The 21,442-nt window shown below is 36.8% G+C and overlaps 1 protein-coding gene across 9 annotated transcripts in view; it reads right to left on the bottom strand.

Annotated features, from left to right (window-relative positions):
• Positions 1-21,442, bottom strand: part of LMO7 (LIM domain 7) — a 188,674-nt gene that overhangs the window by 103,955 nt on the left and 63,277 nt on the right. For all 9 annotated transcript variants that reach the window (XM_005601291.4, XM_070239927.1, XM_005601290.4 and 6 more), the window contains exons 3-4: positions 19,376-19,446; positions 6,672-6,741 (exon numbers count right to left, since the gene is read on the bottom strand). In XM_005601291.4, the coding sequence (XP_005601348.1) occupies positions 6,672-6,741; positions 19,376-19,446 (141 nt within the window). The remainder of the gene's footprint in view (positions 1-6,671; positions 6,742-19,375; positions 19,447-21,442) is intronic.

Below are 21,442 nucleotides of genomic sequence, written 5' to 3'. Positions count from 1 at the left end.
TGTTCCAAGTGTTTTTCTATCTGAATAAAACTGTCACGTATGATATAATCCAACTCAGAATCAATTTTTTTTTTAAGATTTTATTTTTCCCTCTTTCTCCTCAAAGCCCCCCGGTACATAGTTATATATTTTAGTTGTGGGTCCTCGTAGTTGCGGCATGTGGGACGCCGCCTCAACATGGCTTGATGAGCAGTGCCATGTCCGTGCCCAGGATTCGAACTGGTGATACCTTGGGCCGCCGCAGCAGAGCATGCAAACTTAACCACTTGGCCACGGGGCCGGCCCCTGAACCAATTTTTTTTTAACTCTACAAGTTAATTATAGGCTTCCTTTTGCAATACTAGTTCATTAATGTTTTTTTTTTCTTAAAAAGTTGCCCTCGAGGCTGAAACTTGGCAGATAAATGTTCACCATAGATTTAAAAATGAGTAAGTTTTGGAACTTAAAGAAAGGGCTCCTAAACTTGTGCCAACGCCATGACTAAGAGATTATGGCTAGAAATAAAACAAGAGTTTCCTGATTTCTAGCGCTACATCATTAAGAGGTTATTGGAAACAACTTCAATGTTGACACTCAGTTTTTAAGTTTCCGCTCCTGGCGATACTTATCTTTAGTTGAGTAGGAGAAAAGTAGGGAGACAAGGAGACTTTTGAGCAAACCTCCTAAAAATGCTTTAAATAACTCAACCATCATTGACTTATTTCTATGCCATTTATATGCTATGTTTTTATATGTTTATATGTATTCAGATATTTAATATCAAATATTTGTTACCTTGAAGACAGCCAATGCACATTCCACATTCAGTCTGTTCTCTCAGACTTGGTTACTGATATCCCCAAACTATTTCAAAATACAAATGGTGATGAACAGACATTTCAGTGAAATATACATCACAAAAAATTATTTAAATTAATTTTCAACCATGGAAAATGTCATTTTCAATGCATAAAGTGGCCCTATTTTAGAAAATTGCTAACTTTTATGCTATATTTTCTTACACTAGTATAACAACACGTTAGTAATGGCCATACTACAGTAATCCTCTATATCTTTATTAAGAAGAATAACTACTCCATGTTTTTGTTATTGGTGTTTTGTTTTAAAAGAAATTAATGAGAGTGACTAGTAAAATAAGAACAGTTTAAATTTTAGTGTTTGCAGCATAGACAACTTGCAACAGTGGTTCAGCCTCTCTTTGAAATAAAAATATTTCTTTAGGGTAGTTTAATCATAAATGCTCTTCTTATTGACTAAGCAATCACACAGGCAGGGATGAGTGAATCAAATAGAATTTGCTGGGTGGAAGCCTCTCCCAGATTTGCTAGGCAGAAGAGCTCCTCAAACAAATCTACAAAACCAACCACGAAACTCAAGAACAGAAAATAGACACTACTGATCTTACCATGAAACGGTTATTTTAAAGTAGCTCTGCCGTGCCATCTTTCCTTCTCTTCCTGTGCTACCACTTGTTATCAGTGTTTTGCATATGTCAACATCCAAATATATTCGCAAATGTTTTCTGCTCATTATCAACTAGAGAGAGATTCCCCCTGAGGCATACACTGCTTTTGACCCAGCAAAGGGCAACCCTCAGTCACCACTCTTTCAAACAAGGCACATATTAGCTGCTCTTCATGTCACATTCTAATATTCTTTGAGTATTTTCTCTTCAACCACACAAAATTTATTCCTGCAGCCTAACCAGAAAAGTGCAACCCTTGAATAAAAAGAGTAAATATATTCATAACTTCTTTTATTCCTCCCCAAAAAATAATGGCTTTTTATTGTCTTGGATGCAAATATAGCTCTATCATAACTTCTTATATTATTTCAACTTTGATAAGAAAGAAGAGGAAATAGAAGTGGGTTTTTTTCACCAAAAACACTCTGTCTTGATGTCTCACATTTTTGTTTTATTCGCAGAAAAAGCTCAAGCTCAGTGTCCCGCAAACCTACCCTCTCCCAACCCCCTTGTTCCTCTACCCCTGGGAAACAATGGGATAAATATATTCACTGCCTGAGAACTAGGGTTTAGAAAAGCACATGAGAAAACCTAGATAAGAATATTTAAATTTTATAGCTGATTCCTCAGCTACAAGGTAAAGGTAAATTTCCCATTACTGCTGGAAGGGAACAACTAGATGTTTCAATAGTGAGCTTGGCTTAGAGTGGGCTGCACTACTTAGCTGACACCCAAGTGTGTAGGAGAGTGAAGATGAAAGAGTTGAAATAACTTTACACAGGTACAAGAACGTTAACCACTAACAGCCTGAAAAATGGCAGTAAGAATGGACCCACAGACTTGCCTTATTTCTTGAAGGAGCCATTATGAAGGCAGGAGAAACTGATACATCCAACAGCTTAAGCTAGCTGGCGTCTTTGCCCATTTCCTGCCTTCTACAGCACTCCCAAATGAGGAGACAACCTTCCCAGCCTCTACAGTCACACTTCACACATTCTACTCTTGAAAGTAATCTGAAAGAGCAAGCTTTTGGGGCAAAAATGTTCAAATTCAGCTGATATTTTTGATGTGAAGTCTGGATATTCTCAAGATTTTTCTATTAAGCCCAGTGACAGGCACACACATTCAAACAAATGAATGATTCAAACCAAATTTTCTGGAATACCACTGCTCCTCAAAGGGAAATTGCAATTGAAATGGCAAGCATGGGAAGATCAATCAAATCTATAGTCAATCAGCAAACTAGCCCATGTAAAGAGGTAGTGTTTACTTTCTTGATTCTTCAGCTCAGTTGTTCTCAACCAGGGATGATTTTACCCAGTAAGGGTCATTGGCAATGTCAACAGTCGGGTGTGGGGGGCATGGTTCTCCTGCAACTCGTGAGTAGAGGCCAGAGATGCTGCTAAACATTCTATAATGCACAAGACAGACCCCCACAACATAGAATTATCTGGCAATAGTCATTAGTGCCGCAGATGAGAAACCTTGCTTTAACTAAATACAAATAAATTATTAGGGGTCCAAGATGACTAAGTCTTAGGATTAATAACTTCCTTGATGTTTTCCTCACATACTGTATTCCATGCACACCATCACATCAGATGGTAAACATTATTCTAGTTCAATGCCTCTTTTCACCATCAGAATATCTTGCCTGTTTCTCAGGGTTTTATTTTGAGGTTGAGTCTTTTAATTCCCCAACACAGTTTTAGTTTTGAGTTTCAATGATTTGAACATACTCACATTTAACACTAGCTAATTTTTTGGAAGACTCACTCTCAGGTTAGAATTTTTTTTAGCATGGCTTTGTAAAGAACAGAAAGAATAGAAAAGATGGGGGAAATCTATTTCTTTATAAAATAAAACACAGTCAAATGAGAAAAGCCACATCTCTAGAAGATCGATGAGAACATGGTTACTACTTTCCCAAAGAAAAAATAATCATAGGAATCTTTCAAGCAAAGCATTCAATATATTTTAAATCATCTAAACATCTCTCTCTGTATGCCATTGCTCAGAGATTATTCCACGTCTTTCACACCAGGTCCATGTAGAAGGGTAAATCCATTGCCTTGGCTTCAAAGCTAAATACACACAGTAACTAATAGGAAATGGCTAAAGTTATAGCTGAAAGGAAGAAAAGAATAATAGAAGAGAGGGCTTGGAGCACTATAACCACTCAGTTTAATCAACTCTTACACAGAAATTGTGTAATTCTTACTGCATTTGACTTAACTTGGTGTGTCTACCCACACAAACCTCATTCATGGAACCCACTTCAATTCACACACCTGAACTGAGTGAGCCAAAGGAAACCAACACTCCTGACCATAGCCCATTTGGCAAAGACAACTCTCTTCTCAAGAAACTCATGCACAGGTGGCCAGTGACCTATGACATTTGTAAACTGGAAGAAAAGGTAACCTGATCCATTCAGATTCCTGTTGGAAATGGAGCAGAAAAAAGTAACCATGTGGAATGTGGCTGCCAGTCCACTCTATTCCAGTATGACCTCATCTTATCTAGTTACCACATCTGCAGCAACCCTATTCCCAAATAAGGTCATATTTTGAGGTACTAGGGTTTAGGACTTCAATATGTTATACCTTTTTTTTGAGGGGAACATAATTCAACCTATAGCACTATCCTATCAAAGACCTAATTCTAGAGCCTACCATTTTTCACAATGAAAATCTTGTTCATTCATTCATTCAAAAAATCTTTGGTCTTCTATATGTATTAGTCACTATGTTAGGTGCTGTGAACACAAAAATTACTAGTATGAAGAGTCTGGTTCAGATTCTTCATCTTTATTCTACAAGCGTCAAAATATAAGGTTTCTGACAATCTTCTTTTAGAAATTCTTAGAGGTCAACCTTCATAGTCCCACTACAACTGCTCATGGGTGTCCAACAAAGCCATAGTCCACTATATGTCTCTGGTGCGCTCTTGCTCATTTGCTAATTTATTTGCCTGGTCCCTGCTCCCCCACTATAATGTAAGCTCTTTGAGGGTAAGGTCCTTATCTATCTTTGTTCCTCCAATATATCCCTATAAACTAGAAAAATTCTTGACCTAATAGGTACTCAATTATTTTTTAAAAGAGTGAATATACTACAAAAGAACATTCATTGAATATCTGTATTTCAGACTACCTATATATCATCCCTCTCCATCCTCATAACAACCCTACTAGGTAGATGCTGGAGCTCTAATTCACTCTTGAAATTGAGGCTTCGAGAAGTTTAACAACCTGACACACAAGCATCTGAGGAAGGGATCAAATGAGGCATGGTAACGACTTCAGACCAATTGGGCTGAGCCCAATTCTGCAGTTGTGGTCACTGTTATGCTCCTACATCCAAGGGAAAATGCTGAGTGTCCTATACTTGGGAAATCACCCTATTTAATATACCGGAAATACATTTCATTTTAGTTTCTAGTGATAAAATCCAAACTAGATAGAATTTCTGATGCTTGAACTAGAAATACTTGAGAGATCTTTTGATTCAAAAATAAAATACATTTGTGCTTTCACCTAATCATAGAATCAGAAGACTGAAGAAAACCTCCAGTGGCCAACAACAACAAACCACCACAATTCAAGCATTCCAAATATGTGGGGTGTTTGAGATCAAAGGCTAATTCCATTTGAAATGCATGTAATTGATCCAAGAAATGACAACTTAAAATCTAAGCATTAAACTTTCTAAGAATAACTCAAGTCATTTGAAAAGACAGAAAGTACTTCCAATACAATGCAGACTTCTAATTTTCACGGAAGTTATTTCATGAAACTTATTTTCGTATAAACCTTATTTATTTTATTAAACTGAATGTTTCTCCCTAGAAAAACTTCAAAAACCAAATTTCTTTAATTTTATTCCTTAATATCTTCTGACACTCTTACTAGAAGTAATTCATAGATACATATTCATATATTGCTATATTTTTGTATATTGCTAGACAGATATTTTCTAATAAACACTCTGCCACCAATTCATTCTTGTTAAAATTTTGATGAGACTTTCACGCCAGCTGCAAACCCAGAAATTTTGGTACTTCTACCTTTAATTCTTCAAGCCTTTAACATCTGCAGACACATGGATGGCCAAACAGACGTTTCCTGAATGTATTATAAGCAGCTTGACTATTCCAAAGAGAGTATAGGTTTTAGTTCTTTTTTTTGTATTCAAGTTATTAGCTGTCTTAAACTTCAGTGTTTCGTCAAATTAAATTTTTTTAACCAACTCCTATCATCAGGCTTGATTCTTAGGGACTGCTAACATTTTGAAAATTCTCCATTGTTTGTACTTAATTATAAATTACTTTCTCCAAAGACACAGCCCCACCTTATTACTGGTCTCTCCAGTGTCTTGACTCACCAGAGTACTACTACATAATGACAGTGTGGGGTACATTTCATACGCAAAATTCCAAATTTAAAGCCAGAAGGAATCTAGAGAATCATCCATAGCCATTTTATGGACAATATTACTGAGGCAAAGAGGAAGACAGTGCCTTGCCCAACATCACACAGGATGTTGGTAGGACACCTACTACATAAAGCAAAAGAGCTAGCAGGTCTTGAGTATTTTACAAATACATTCCAAGATGTGTGTGTTGAATGAAGGTGATGCGTAAGGATGAAGCGTAACAACTTAGTGAACATCAGACAGTTTCCTAAACTGTGGTCAACCAGCAATGTATGCAGGACATGATCCTAAATAAATGCAATTTGTGGAAGAAATAAGCCAAGAAATGGGATATATGTAGTTTGAGGGCACAAAAAATAAATAAAAGCTTCCTGGCAGGAGGGACACTGAGAGAGGAACTAAAGATACAAGGAGAACATCACTAAACACACTTTTCTTTTCTTTTTTTTCTGCTTTATTTTCCCAAACCCCCCGTGCATAGTTGTATATCTTAGTTGCAGGTCCTTCTAGCTGTGGGATGAGGGACGCTGCCTCAATGTGGCCTGATGAATGGTGCCCTGTCAGTGCCCAGGATCCGAACCCTGGGCCACTGCAGCAGAGCACACTAACTTAACCACTCGGCCACAGAGCCAGCCCCAAAACACACTTTTCTTAAGCAAAAAACCCAACCTAATTTCTATAATAATTCCAGGTAAGAGAACCTATCTATGCCCATCTTTTTGCATTTCAAAGGCAAAGAAACCTAGTTGCAAAGATAATTTATCACTTACCAAACCTGCTATTGGTGTGGACAGCCTATTGATCTTCTTAATGACACCAGGTTTCAGCTTATTAATCAAACTGAAAGTAAATAAAGAAATAACATATGCAATTACAAGAATGCCAATATCAGTTTAGTGTTCTTTTTAACATTCTCAAAAATCATATGTCATCATTCCATCCCCAATATGTTATTCAGAGCCAAGAGCCCAATAGAAAGAAAAAATCCAAGAAAACAAGTCAAGAACATAGTAAGAAGAACAGCATTGCAAACAAAGTGGGTGGTCCTCTTAGACCATATAGACACACTCCTATATCCAAAGCCACATCCTTAAAAATAGTTAGGCTCACATTTATTAAAGAAAGGTAATATTTGATTCTGTTTCAACGGCCAGTTTAAGAATCTCTTTCATGATAATTTAGTTCTCTTGACCCGAAGAATACTTTTTTCCATTAATCATTTTCATTGATTTTTTTCCTCAAACTAATCCTTATTTTAAAAGGTACGTTGAAACCATATTATTTTGCCAAATTTAAAGGATGCAGTGGCACTCATCCAAAGAGCCAACTAGTTCTTATTGGTAGCTCATTCAAGCCTATGACTGATTGCTTTGTAACCATAGCAGAATGACTGGGTGAAAATTAAATTAAATGTAGCAGAACTCCCTAAAATAGGCTAACACCTACCTCAGAATCTAATACTGAACAAACTTAAGTTTCTATGACATAATCTGAAAACATGTCTCTAAGTCTCCATACTCTAGAACACTAAAAAGGAACCCAGCTTTGATAACTGCAACTTAGAGTACAATTTTTGGTTCTAAATCTAGATTGTTGTGAATTCTATTTTTTTGTTGTTCACTGACACAGTGCCAGGCCATACAGCAATTTAATACTATAATAATAATTTTCTATTAATGCTAGCTTGGTTAATTAATCATTAATTACAGCCCAAAAACATTAACTTGAAAGAATGATTTTCCTATTTAATAATCCATCCACAAAAAACAACTCTTAATTCTGTAACAGAGTTCCAAAAGCAAGCAAGCAAAGGAGAGAGAATCAAACTTTCTTAATTTACTGGTCTCCTCTTCACAATGGGCGATAGAAAAAATATCTGACACTTGTGGAATGTCACTCCTTCAACATTCCAGAGATTTATATATACACTTGAGTGTGCTAAAAATAAGAGACAAAAGTCTCAATTTAATAACCTTCAGAATGTTGCTCAACAGGATTCAAAATTACAAAATGGTGGCTTATGAAGATTTAGTGTGAGGAACAAAAGATGTTTTTCTGTTTTGAGAAGTTTCTTCACACAAAGACCTTTAGACAATACAGATAATAAAACCATCCCCTGGAACTTAAGCATTTGCTAGAGCTGTTACCCCTTGATTCCTAATTTCTGATTCGTGTACTGAAAGTCATGTAGGACGGCAGGCTCTCTCCCTTCATGGCCTCATTATTTTTCTTTACTCACTAGCTGAGGAACTAGAAAAAGAACTGAGCAGATTTATAAGAAATGACACTTCCAAATTAATTGTTCTAGTTCTTCCCTATTACCAGGTATTTCTTTAATTCTATTACCAGTCGCATTCTTGCAATGCATAGAAGAATAAGTGAAACATGACTTAGGAACATAATTCTGGCATAGTTTAAATCAGGAAATTAGTAACAGTTGTTGACCACTAGCATGGCAGTGACTTTCCTATAGTAATCTGGATCTTAAAATGTAATCTTTCAGTAATGTAAAAAATCAGAGACCAATATGAGCTGGGGCAACTTATAAAATGTCAGGAAAGTCTGGCATCTGTTGTCCTTATTAGAGGAAGAGTATCATAAATTCCTCCTCCACCCATTTGAGTCACTGGTGACTCTGACTGGATCATTCAATTTGCCTGTTTACTTCATTTATCATTTTTGTACTACAGCATTAGTAATATCAAGAACCATTTTTTTTTTAAAAGATTTTATTTTTTTCCTTTTTCTCCCCAAAGCCCCCCGGTACATAGTTGTATATTCCTAGTTGTGAGTCCTTCTAGTTGTGGCATGTGGACGCCACCTCAGCATGGCCTGATGAGCGGTGCCATGTCCGCGCCCAGGATTCGAACCGGTGAAACCCTGGGCCGCTGCAGCGGAGCGCACAAACTTAACCACTCGGCCACAGGGCTGGCCCGAAGAACACTTTTTTTTTTAAACAGTTTCTGGAATGGATAATAACACAGCCTACTCTCAATTAAGTCAGCCAAAGGAAGTAAGGGATAGAGGTAAAGGAAACAGCATGGTTAAATGATGTCTCCCAATGATGAGTTAATAGACTCCTCCCTATCAAAAGGTTGCAGACCCATTACTTAGAAACAACATACACACAGTGGATTGGCGTCCTTCTCCACTCTTGAGCCTCCTGGTACCTGTACAAACAGGGAAATAGCCACAAGGAAAAACAACACTCTGGATAACACATAAACTTACCCTCTAAAAAGTCATGTCACTAGAGGACAATACCATTTTATTTTGTCAATAGTAAAATGGCATTAGTTCTATGCACTAAAACATGGAGAAAATGCACATATAGTTTTGGCAAACACTGAACAGCTAATAAAATTATTAATCATGAATAATTATTTTAACATACAGTTACAGGAAGTACTTTTAGGATATTTCTTCCAGGGAGGAAAATAGGTTATAGAAAATCTAATCTGTGAAATTTAAGTATATCTAAAGGAATAGGGGCATAGTCTTAGGTCCAATAAAATACAAGTGCCATACAAGAGAGATACCCCTCTCTTACAAATAAAACTTCTTTGCATAATAACGTGCTCTTCAATTACACATGTGGAATTCCTAAAGGCAACACTGACTTCAGGTCACTGGCTCTATACAGAAATCATGTAATATTATAACCTTCCGGATGCTTCTGTGCCCAAGGAACTAGAGGCAGTCAAGGGGCCATTTCATCTGTCTGCATCCCCATGTCCCATCCGTCTAACTCTATGTAGAAATACACCTCTGCTCCCCCGTGCCTTCCCTCAGACCATGGCACGAACCTGGGCATGTGCTTTGTTAGCACATTAGAGGTTTGCTCTCTTGGTAAGACTAAAACCAGAACAGAAAACACTGGTCATTTCATCTCTCCCATGGTAGAACATTCCTCTTCAGCTCATCCCTCCGGTTGTAATCTACTTCCTTTTCTCCTCCTCCCAAAAATATACTGTCCACTCTCTTCAAAGGAGTTGAGTTACACAACAGATACTAGAAAGTGGCCCTTGTTCAGAAACTTTGTCACCAGTGAATATGACCTGACTTTAAATATAACTCAGGTGACACTCCAAGAAAACCATAAATAAAGCTCAATATGATGTCTGGCTCATCATGAAAGGTTTTAATGAGAACGAGAATTTGATGCTCTGTCTCTTAGTCTCCAGAAACTAGCTCCAAATGCCAAACCTCATCTTCCCCTTTATCAGAAAGCTCTTCAGCAGAGGTAGAAAATTTAGGGACACCTTTCAATTTCCTATTTCCAAGGATTTCTCCAAATGTACCAGAGAGACTGACACTGAAGAGCATAGCAATACACAGAAAGGAAACTTTTTAACCCATGAATTATTTGGTTAGCCATTCACACATACATATTTCTAATATCTTTCTGTTGACTACATTTTCTAAATATGGATCCCCACATTAAACTCTTCCTATTAGTAACTAAATGGTTTTTAAAGGCATAATAAAGATATTATACATTTCCTTACAAATTAAAGAGCAATGATTTTGTTTTATCTGTTATTTGGCAGTTATTCATTTGCCTATTTTCTTCTAGATGCAAATTCTGCATAACAAACTTTTAAATGCTTACTAAAGACAAAAGACTGTGCTAGGATCAGCCACGGAGCAACCAGACAGCGAAGCTGCTCAATGCAAGGATATCCTTTCATTCCAAACAGCATCTCCTAGCACTTGGTGAGGTACCAGGCATGTAGTCGGTGCTTTAAAAACATTTGCTAATTAGACTATTGGTGGTAAGCATGATGCTGCCTATACAGAAACTGATATATAATAATGTACACCTGAAATTACACAATGTTGTAAACCAATAGGATCTCAAAGAAATAACTGAAAACAAATTTTTTGCTAAAATCCACTGCCTCACTTTTAATGTAGAAATTTTCCTGTGAATGATTCAAAACTTCTATCTTCTTCATAAAAATAAATTTAGAAAACCTTACTTTTAGTTTCACTCAGATGCTAAAAATTTTTTTTGCATTTCCCAACAAGGACACGTCCCCTGTTATTTATTCTGTTGCCAGACAAGTCAAACCTTAATGTTCTTTCCTAATTGTCAAATGTTAATCAAGAGAGTAAACTCTCTATCAGATATATTAATTTGGACTGGTTACCATAAGTAAATTGCTTACTAAAATTTTTAATTAATTACCTCCATCTAAATTCATATTTTAAAAATAAAAACCACATTGAGTAGTCAGTGATCACATTTCCATGAGTAAAGCAATAAGCATATATAATTTAAAATTTTAAAGTTGAAAAGCATTCAATATAAATAGGATCGCTTTAGTATTCTACAGGTAGTAAAATTAACATAAGGTTAATTTCTAGAATTCCTGTGATAGTAATTTTGAATACTCCTCAATTAGGACACAACACAAATAAATAGTTAACAATACATGCTAAGATGGAAAAGTGTGTGAAACAGTGACATCAGTACCAATGTAATTGATAATCATCATTTTATTATGAAAGGACTTTCTTATTTAGCCTCAGTGTAATGCCCGAAGCATCCTGTAGTAAATCTAGCAAAGCTTGACTGGTCTGATAGCAGATTCCCTTTATTCTCAGCAACCTCAATAGTTACAGCACTAATGGATCTCTCTGAAGAACAGGACATTTCTCAATTCCACATCAATAGCAAAAAGCATCTAGCAGGAGGACTCTGGGTTCCTGTCTTGGTTCTGCTGTTTACTATTAAGTAACATCACTAAGTTCCTCTCCTTGCCTTCACGTACATAAGAGTGATATGTCGTTCTCTGACAGTTGGACTTAGGTTCTCTCCAATTTTTGCCACTGTAGAAATGCTCTAATGCAGGTCTCTATGCATATCTTTGTCCATGCTTCTTATTGTTTCTTATATTCTATTTCTAGAGATAAAATCATCAGTGTCAAGCTCTTGATACTTGTCTGGAAAGGAATGTGGCAATATGAACCAATTTCCTTTTGCACCAGCAGCCAGCATTCCCATGCCTCCCTCATGGCACAATAGCGTCAGTGACCTACTACACAATCTTCCACAGTGCTACAGCCTTTATAACCACCACTCTAAGGGATGTAAAAAATTTCACCAATATCACATTTTAGATAGGTGTTGTTTTTAATATTTTCCACTATGAAGAGGCTTTATACATATGTTCTTCCCCATTTTGTAGTCCTTGCTTAGATCCCCAAAAGAAGGATTATTGGGAAATGTTGTGTAATTTTTATGGTAAACATATATTTATATTAATAAATAAACTAGCATAGAATTACTTGATAGATATTGCCAAATTGCTTTTCAAAGCTGACCCAGCTTATATTTAATTGGTCATTTTGAGACTACTATATACCATTTTGTCACAATATGGCCATCATTTTTTAAGAGATTTTTAAATTATTTACTAGTTGCAATTAAAAAATAATATCTAGTTTTAGCATAATTATTTCTTACTAATGAAAGTGAATATTTTACTATATAATTACAGTAGTATTTCTTCATTTGTCAAGTGTTTGATCATATCCTTTGCTCGTTTGCCTATTAAGGTTTTCAAATGTGTATCTTACCAATTTATTTGAACTATAGATAACATTTAAGTCATCTTTGCTTAGAATATTTTTCTCAGAATGTTATTTGCCAAAAAAATCTATTTATATATAGATTCAAATCTATTTTTCTCTGTGTTTTTTTCCTGTTCTTTCAAAGCTTAGAATTTTAAACTGCCACGAAAGATTTTTTAACTTTTTAATTTTATTGTTTCAGCTTTTTATTATTTTAATCTAGGCTACATTCTGGTATACAGTTAGCTTGTAAATTAATTTTTAGCTAATTATTGATCCCAATACAATGAATTGAATGACTCATTTCTTTCCCATTTTCTCTTACCTCCTTTATCACAAATTCCTATGTATAAGAATGTATTTTGGGGGGCCGGCCTGGTGGCATAGTGGTTGGGTTTGCACACTCCGCTTCAGCAGCCCAGGGTCCGCAGGTTCAGATCCTGGGCATGGACCTATGCACCATTCATCCAGCCATACTGTGGCAGCATCCCACATACAAAATAGAGGAGGATTGGGACGGATGTTAGCTCAGCAACAATCTTCCTCAAGCAAAAAGAGGAAGATTGGCAATAGATGTTAGCTTAGGGCCAATCTTCCTCACCAAAAACAATAACAACAACAACTAAAGAATGTATTTTTGGGGCCAGCTCTGATGGTCTAGTGCTTAAAGGTCCGAGCCCTCTGCCTCAGTGCCCTGGGTTCATTTCCTGGTTGTGGAACCACACCACCTGTCTGTCAGCTGCCATGCTGTGGCAGCAGTTTGCATAGAGGAACTAGAGAGACTTACAACGAGGATACACAACCTCGCACTGGGGCTTTGGAGAGAAGGACAAGAAGAAAAAAAAAAAGAATCTATTGTGAACCTTGCTATTCTATAATTTTTAATTACCATGTTTTGCCATGTTTGCCATGTGTTCTAAGATTGGGATGGGCTCATTCCACAGAAATTTTTAGTTTTAGAATTTTTTCTATTCTCATCTGTTTATTCTTCCATATGAATGTTAAAATAATATTTACTCTAAGAAAAGTCTGACTAGATTTACCCTGGATATTGGATTAAAATTATAAATTAATTGACATTACCCTATATAGAAATATAGCTTATCATTCCACTTCTTAAATCTTATAGCTTACCATCACATTTTCAACATACAAAATAAAAGTCTCACACATCTCATTATAGTAAACAGTGTTCTAATCTTTGTCACTGTAGTGGGGCCAGCCTGGTGGCATAGCGGTTAAGTTTGCATGCTCTGCTTTGGCAGCCCGGGGTTCACCAGTTCAGATCCCGGGTGTGGACCTACACACCACTTATCATGCCATGCTGTGGCAGGCGTCCCACATATAAAATAGAGGAAGATGGGCACAGATGTTGGCTCAGGGCCAATCTTCCTCAAAATAATAAAATAAATTAAATTAAAAAATAAACTTTGTCAGTATAACTTTTACCCCTTATACCTCATCTAATTTTGACTGATGATTGTTGATATATAAAAATTCTCTCATATAAGGCAATTAATCTACTTTTAATTGATGTGATACCATTATGTATTTGTCCTTTTTACAATATTCATTCCTATTATTTAATTTACTTCTCATTGCACTGACCAGAATTCTCATACCTTCACCATTTCATGGCCTACACACTGTTTTCCATGGGCTACCTGAGAGCCTTCATTACATCAAAAACCTACTTCAGTAACAACCTCCTGTTGATCAACTTTAATATAAATTGCTTATATCCCATACATTTACCACATATATTGCTCATTTTTATTTTCAGTAGACCATCATTTCATTATTTCTCAGAGGACCTATCATTGAAATGTTGTATGGTCTCCTCTTAGTAATTTATATTTAGGGTGAGAAAGCCCTATAGACGGTACATGCAGGTTCATGAAACAGGACTGAAGCTTTTTACCTTCAAGTTTGAGGCCACAATATAAAAAACCTCTGCAAAATTCACAATGAGTCCGTATATTTTGACTATCATTACAGAAGCGAATTTTTATTTTATTTTTTATTTTATTTTATTTTTTAAAGATTGGCACCTGTGCTAACATCTGTTGCCAATCCATTTTTTTTCTTCTCCCCAATGCCCCCCGGTACATAGTTATATATTGTACTTGTGAGTGCCTCTGGTTTTGCTATGTGGGACACTGCCTCAGCATGGCTCGATGAGCGGTGCCATGTCCGTGCCCAGGATCGAAACCGATGAAACCCTGAGCCACTGAAGCAGACGGCGCAAACTTAATCTCTCGGCCACAGGGCTGGCCCCAAGAAGTGAATTTTTAAATTGATGTTTGCCAAGCTGACCTTCAACTTGATATACTACTTTTTTAAAAAAAATATTTTACTATATTTAGATACAAAATTACAGAAAAAACTGACTGTGAAGCTTAAAAAGAAAGCATACAGTTGGCAACCATAATATACTGCCGTGAACAGAAAGCAGTTTAAAATTTTCAAATAATCTTTATGAACTTGAATACTTGCATCTTTGTTTGCCTACTACTGGATTATCAAATAATATGGAAACTTCAAAGTGTATATTACCTTAAGTGAAGAAAAATAGTTTTTAATCAGTCAAATTTCAAATGGTTATCACAGGGATGAAGTCAATAAACAGTGCTGGCCTGCTGGAGAGTGGTATAGAAGCAGTTGTCCTCAGGAAATTCTAAACTAGAAAGAGCTCTAAGAAAAAAAGCCTTCACGCTACAGAAGGGCCTCTGGGCTGAAATTCACACGGAGCATTGCACTGAAGCCTCAAGGGCGCCCTGCTGTCACTCTATCCAAGGACAGAGCTGTCTTGCATGAAAGAGAACTGACAAAGTTCTTAATCTTGTCTGATGTCTTAAAACAATCACCTGAGTATCCCATAGGAAATTAACAGGAGCATTTCTTTTAATAATTCTTTTCTGCTTCTACTGAATACATCTTTAACAGAAATATTCTGCTACTTTTAGGTTGATGGTATAGTGGTCACACGGCAGATAGAAAAAGAAACAGGATTTCTCAAACCAAATAGGTGAACTTATTGCTCCACTCTTTCCGAGCTGCAAGCCATGGAAAAGAAGCCCTGGTGACAGTGTGAGAAGACTTTTCTCAATAACATGAGCCACAAGTTCAAGATGGCATAAACCTTTGATGCACAGCTGACATGAGACAGAGCAAACACTTGGCATTATTCCAACGATGGGAATTACAGACTGACTAATCAGAGACACACCCAGTAGGATTATCTTCAAATACATCTTCTTACTTCATAAGGAAAAGAATGTTTTCATTTGAATATTTCCAAGATTGCTATCATCCGATGAGTAACTGTGAAATTACTAACTCATATCACTAGCTGGATATGCCTCAACTAAATATGTTTAGAGAAGAGAAAAAATTCTGCTAGAACCACAGAGCAAGACAGGATTGCGGATATTTATGAAGGGGGAAAACATATACTTTTAAAATATATAGTAAGGTAGCCCTCAAGAATACTAATAAATGCTGAAGATTAATGAATATTATTAATAAAATTCATAGATAATTATAACATGGAGCTGAAACCACCTTATAGACTCTTGTCAATCCTTTTACTAATTAGAAAAAGAGAAAAATTAGATTTTGTTACCATCTCACTATTTAGTAAAGCCAAGAGAAATTACGCGTCTAAAGTATACAGTGAAAGAATTCCTATAACAGATTTTAACCAGGAGTATTCTTTAGCCTTCAACTACAGTCCACCAAACTAAATGATACTAAAATAATGAACAGAAGATACTAACTTCAACAGTCAATCAGATTAAAAGGCAATGAACGCACATAACTATCATCTTTACTCAGATGTATATCTTGTCTGAAACTTCAGCACAGAGTTTGTACCCAATTTAGACTATCTGAAATGTCAGTACACTGCCAGCTGGGTGACAGCTATAATAAGCTCACTTCCTCCAAATCTTGACTTTGATATTTCAGAATGCCAGTTCAAAGAGGATAAACGACTAGTAAAGGATAAAAGATCGCTGAAATTACTAGGCAAAATAATAAGAAAATTCCTTAATGGGGATAATGAAGTAAGATGCCTAGAGATTTTTCATAGGCAACAAGCAGACTCTATATTTCACTAGAATCGGTAATTTTTCTGGCAGTGAACCAAAAAGAAGTCAGCCTTTTCCTGTAAGAAAATGAATTCAGATTTTTAAAATAGCCTCACCATTTTTCAGCTAAAATTTGAGATGTCTTATGGGTAAAAGATTCTCAAAGACAGAATGCTTACTATAATTCCCATTAATTTAGAATTCAAGGCTTATAATAGCAGGCTTCTGAACAGCTGATTTGGCTTTCCTCGTGGGCATTCTAACTCAGGTGGACGTGATCACATAGTGGTGCCTGCTTCATCATTCGGTAGCCCAACCAGCTAGGCTTTCTTTGGTTATACACAGATCTATTCAGAACGCAGTTACGTGGACTTTTTTCCCCAGCACTACACCTTTTATTTTAATATGCCTTCATTAACCAGTGGCTGTAAAGAATGTGATGCACAATTAAGAGAAATATTTTTTTTAATACAAACATCACGCCGTATTTTGCTGTCCCACCATAAACTACAACTGCTGATTAATGCAGTTTAATATTTACTTATGCTACTTTCGGGAAACATTCATTTAAAGAACACTGGGTACTAAATAGATGGATTAGACTTACCTGGTAATGCACCAAACTCCAAACTAACGTTATTTCAACTAGGAAACAATCTAAGAATGAGCTTTTAGAAGTTTGTAAATTAACGTGACTTTTTAAAAAATCCATTTACTCCTAAACATGCATCCAAATGTTTGCCATGACCATGGCACAACTTGTATATTTATTCTAACAGTATTGCTTGTGGTCAAAACATTTTTCATCAACTTCGAATACCCTCACTGGTAACAATATGCTCACCCTTTTAGGTTGGGTATAGTTTTTGGAAATCACCTCAAATCGTTCAGAGCCCAGACTGGGACGTAAATTGCATTTAACATAAAAAAACTGTGTCATTATCAAATATGTCTAATGGCCCAGTTATGGAGGTGATGCCAAAAACAGAGGGATCTCTAAAAATGTTTTCAGCAATAGTTCATTACTGGAAATATTTAACCACAAAGTCACCTCTTTGAAAAGACCATCTATTTGGGCTATTATGCTCAGCTATGTCTAAAAACAGCTCTGTGCTTCATAGGCATGCTTCCTGCATAAACCCACCTACCTCCTAGCCTGACGTGTGAGGCTTACAATTGACATCAAAGTTATTTTGCTGCAAACCTCTAAATCGTCCATACTCCTAGCTAAGATAGCTTTCACATCACATACATCTTTCCAGCAGTTATTGTTTCCCCTCCATCTTCTGAACACATTAGAACACACTTAAATCATATAGTTTTCAAATCAAGGTAAAGTACTTTCCTATCAGTGACCAAGGGGGCTGATCACATGGCCTACTAAAATAGTTTAAATACTATTTGGCAAGGATGATTCTGAATGTGACATCAGAAGAGGACACGAAATATCCCTGAAGCTTTACTGTGGCCCTTCTTCATACGCCTGTCCTCCTATATATTAGGTGGAACCACATGAAATGAACATTTCTGTAGGTCACAGATGGTTGAATATGGACAACTCCATATGGTTCAACTTAGTAATATTACTTTAAGACAAGGAAGTTTTAACACCAGCAACAGAGCTGATGAGATGTAGACCATTATCTATACGGCCATATTTCTAGCAACAACTTGTATTTATACAAAGTTTGATACTGTATAAAAACCTTAATATATACATATATATGTGTATGTGTATATATATATATGTCATGGAACTTTGCAACCCTGTGAATTAGGGAGATCAGATACCCTGATCTCCACTTTACAGATGAGAAAATAAGGCTCAGATATTTGCTCAAATGTCCAAAAGTAATGGAGCAAGGAATTAAACCTAGGCCCTTTGACTCCTGATCTTTGCTGCAAATAACTTCCTTTAAAAGGATAATCAAAATCATCTAAGTACTAGCACATACACTCCCAGTGCTTACACGTGGACAGATTCCATAAATACCTACGAGATAAGTATCCAGATTGGAATACTTAAGTGCTTTAAAAAATGTGGGTGCGTACTCAAGTACATTCTTATAATTTATTTGCTCACTTCCACAGCCTGCACCCTCACCCAGGACTTCATCCTCACATCCCATCAGGCCTGCCTGCCCCTCACCCCGAAGGTCACATACCTGGCTAACTGTACCATGGATCCATCAGGGAATAAAACATTACACTAAACATACAATGTCGGCCTCATTCCACCAATCACGGCACCAGCCTATTTTACTTGTAATACCCAAAGCTTGGGATGTGATTCTCGAAAGTAGCATACTAATGGAATGACCACCCATGACTCAAGTTGATTGTGGTAATGTAATGATTCCACTTAAAGTTTAAAAGAAAAATTTGCTCCAGCCTAAATTTATCCTACAATCATCACTATTTATTGATGAAGAAAAACAGTTTTACGTTAACTTCTAAACCAGGTAAATCCATACATCAGAATATTCAGACTAAGTAATAGCTGGTGAAATGAAATAAGGCTTCCACTACCCACCCCTACTGGCAATAATAGAATCTTTCTTATTTACTAATTAAAAATAATATATATTTCACCCATGCTATCTTTAGATACAGAGACTGATAACCCCTCCTGCTGTCTGGTACTGTGGGGGTGTCAATTTGCAGGATCAAATCTCACTTGTGACCAAGAAAACATATCTGTGACGATGGTGGCCATAGGGTGGGGGGAGTGAAGACACCTCATAACACACACGCAACATACATCTTTGCTTTCAAGTTATTTTTTAAATGCTTTAAATACTTACTCACACAACAGAACACCATTCTCTAGAGAGGCTCGAAAATCCTTTGTTTCAAAATTCTTCTCTGTTACTGCCTGAAAGACAGATTTGGATATTAATTTTCTCTTAATCAGGGATAACACACAAGTCAAATTGAGTATTAATTAATATGCATTTAATGTTATACTTGAAGAATGTACATATTACCAAAAGTTGTTCCATACTGGAAATGACCTACAGTTCTATGTGACAAAGAAAGAGGCTACCTATCTTAGTATGAACAAATATAAATAGAAAAAAAAAGCCCACAATGATAATTTTCTGTAATTTAACAATTTTACAGATGATAAACAAAAGTTAGCAGCTCAATTTCCAACATATTTTCTATAAAAATCTTATGACTGATCTATTCTACTAAGGGTAAATAAAAGCAGGTTAAGATATAAACTTGAAATACCAACTATATATGCACATCATTAATTTCAACTCCATCCTTAAATTCCTCATTTCATTACAAAGCTAAATAGCAGAGGGCATGACTCTCCTTACAGTTATTCATGTAACAGCCCTGATTTGTGCAAAGAGCTATTTACTGAAACATCCTCAGGAGAAGACTATTAAATCTTGACACAGAGAAACAAAAGACAGAGAGGAAAGATGGTACGTATTTTAAGCAGACAATTCCCCCACTTAAGTTTACTACGTATGAACAGGACACCTACGGTTACCCCCACCAATGTTCTTAGTGAAATCTCTAGAAAAATATCTAGAGATGTTGTCTCTCCAGGGTGAAGTGGTTGGGAGGGAAGGAGATTCCACAGGGGAAGAAACAGCAGAGAAAATGGAAGCCAGAGCAGGAAAAAGCTGCCCCAAGAACAACTCCTGGGGCTGGGTCCCCAGCTAAGGGTGTGCAACAGCTGCCCTAAAGATGCACCCACCAGCTGTGAGCAGGAGTCCTTGCTCCACTTGCCCCTTCAGAAAGAAAATATGTTTTTGGACACCTGATTTGAGAAATCACTAATCTTAAATCCTCAATCAGCTCCAGGGCTCCTGCTGTCCTGCCTCACCACTGCTGGCACTGTAGTCTCCCCAGAATCCCTGTGTCTTCTCGCCTTTCCACGATGCCCAACAGTGCTACAGCTAGACATAAGACCGGCTAACTGACAAAGCAATGGTTACTTTTAGAATTAAACTTAGTTTCTCATAAGGTAGTTCTATAAATTTGGACAGGAGCTTGGCCCAGGAGGTGACACACTCAAATGCAGGAAGAAATAGAAGGCCCTTTCCTATACATGCATTAATCTATAGAAGAGCTGCATGAATTAAACATGTGCTGGGTGTCTCTGATACAGGTACCCGGATACTGGACGGAGATCTTAAAAAAAAAAAAAAAAAAAAGGAAGACAGTTCTTCCCTCAAGGAGCTCACAGCCAGAGAAGTAAAACATAAAGTTTAAAAGCACAGTAAAATATAACCAAACAGAATGGTGCATCCCTTTGGGGGCAGTCGTGAGCGGTGCACAGATTATGCCAGGTAACCTGTGCAGCACAAACTCTTTTGTATTTTCCCCAAACAGATCCAAAACAAACTCCAGGGGAGCAGTGAACCCAACTGGTGAAAACATGGTAACATCTCATTTATCCCGGAACTCCTACCCAAAGGCAAAAAGCATGAAAAAGCCCCAGGAACACCCAAAACAGACGTCAAAGTCCATTCTCTCTAGTCAGAGGAACACCCTTCAGAGCCACCAACACTAATCAGCCACCAGTGAAACAATCTGGCAAAATCAACGTAGGTTAGAAGCAGTGATTCAGAAGAGAACATGCCTGTGGCCTACAGACACGTGGATAGCAGTGAGGAGTGACAGTCAACAGCGCTGGATAGGCCAGTCAAGAGGGCAGAGTACTACAAGGGATGAAATGGAAAGAGAAAGGGTTCAAGTCAGACAAAAGTATATTCAAATCCCACTTTCATTACCTAACAGCCCTGTGATTTTAAGCAAGTTAAATAACCTCTCTGAACCCTAGTGCAGTTATCCGAAAATATCACCTACTTATTAGCATGTAATGGCAAAATGCTGTGCAATCAAAT

Source organism: Equus caballus, chromosome 17 (genome assembly GCF_041296265.1).
Source record: "Equus caballus isolate H_3958 breed thoroughbred chromosome 17, TB-T2T, whole genome shotgun sequence".
In the NCBI taxonomy this organism is placed as follows: domain Eukaryota; kingdom Metazoa; phylum Chordata; class Mammalia; order Perissodactyla; family Equidae; genus Equus; species Equus caballus.
Note: the sequence above shows the minus strand (reverse complement) of the source record. Positions and strands in the feature narration are given on the sequence as shown.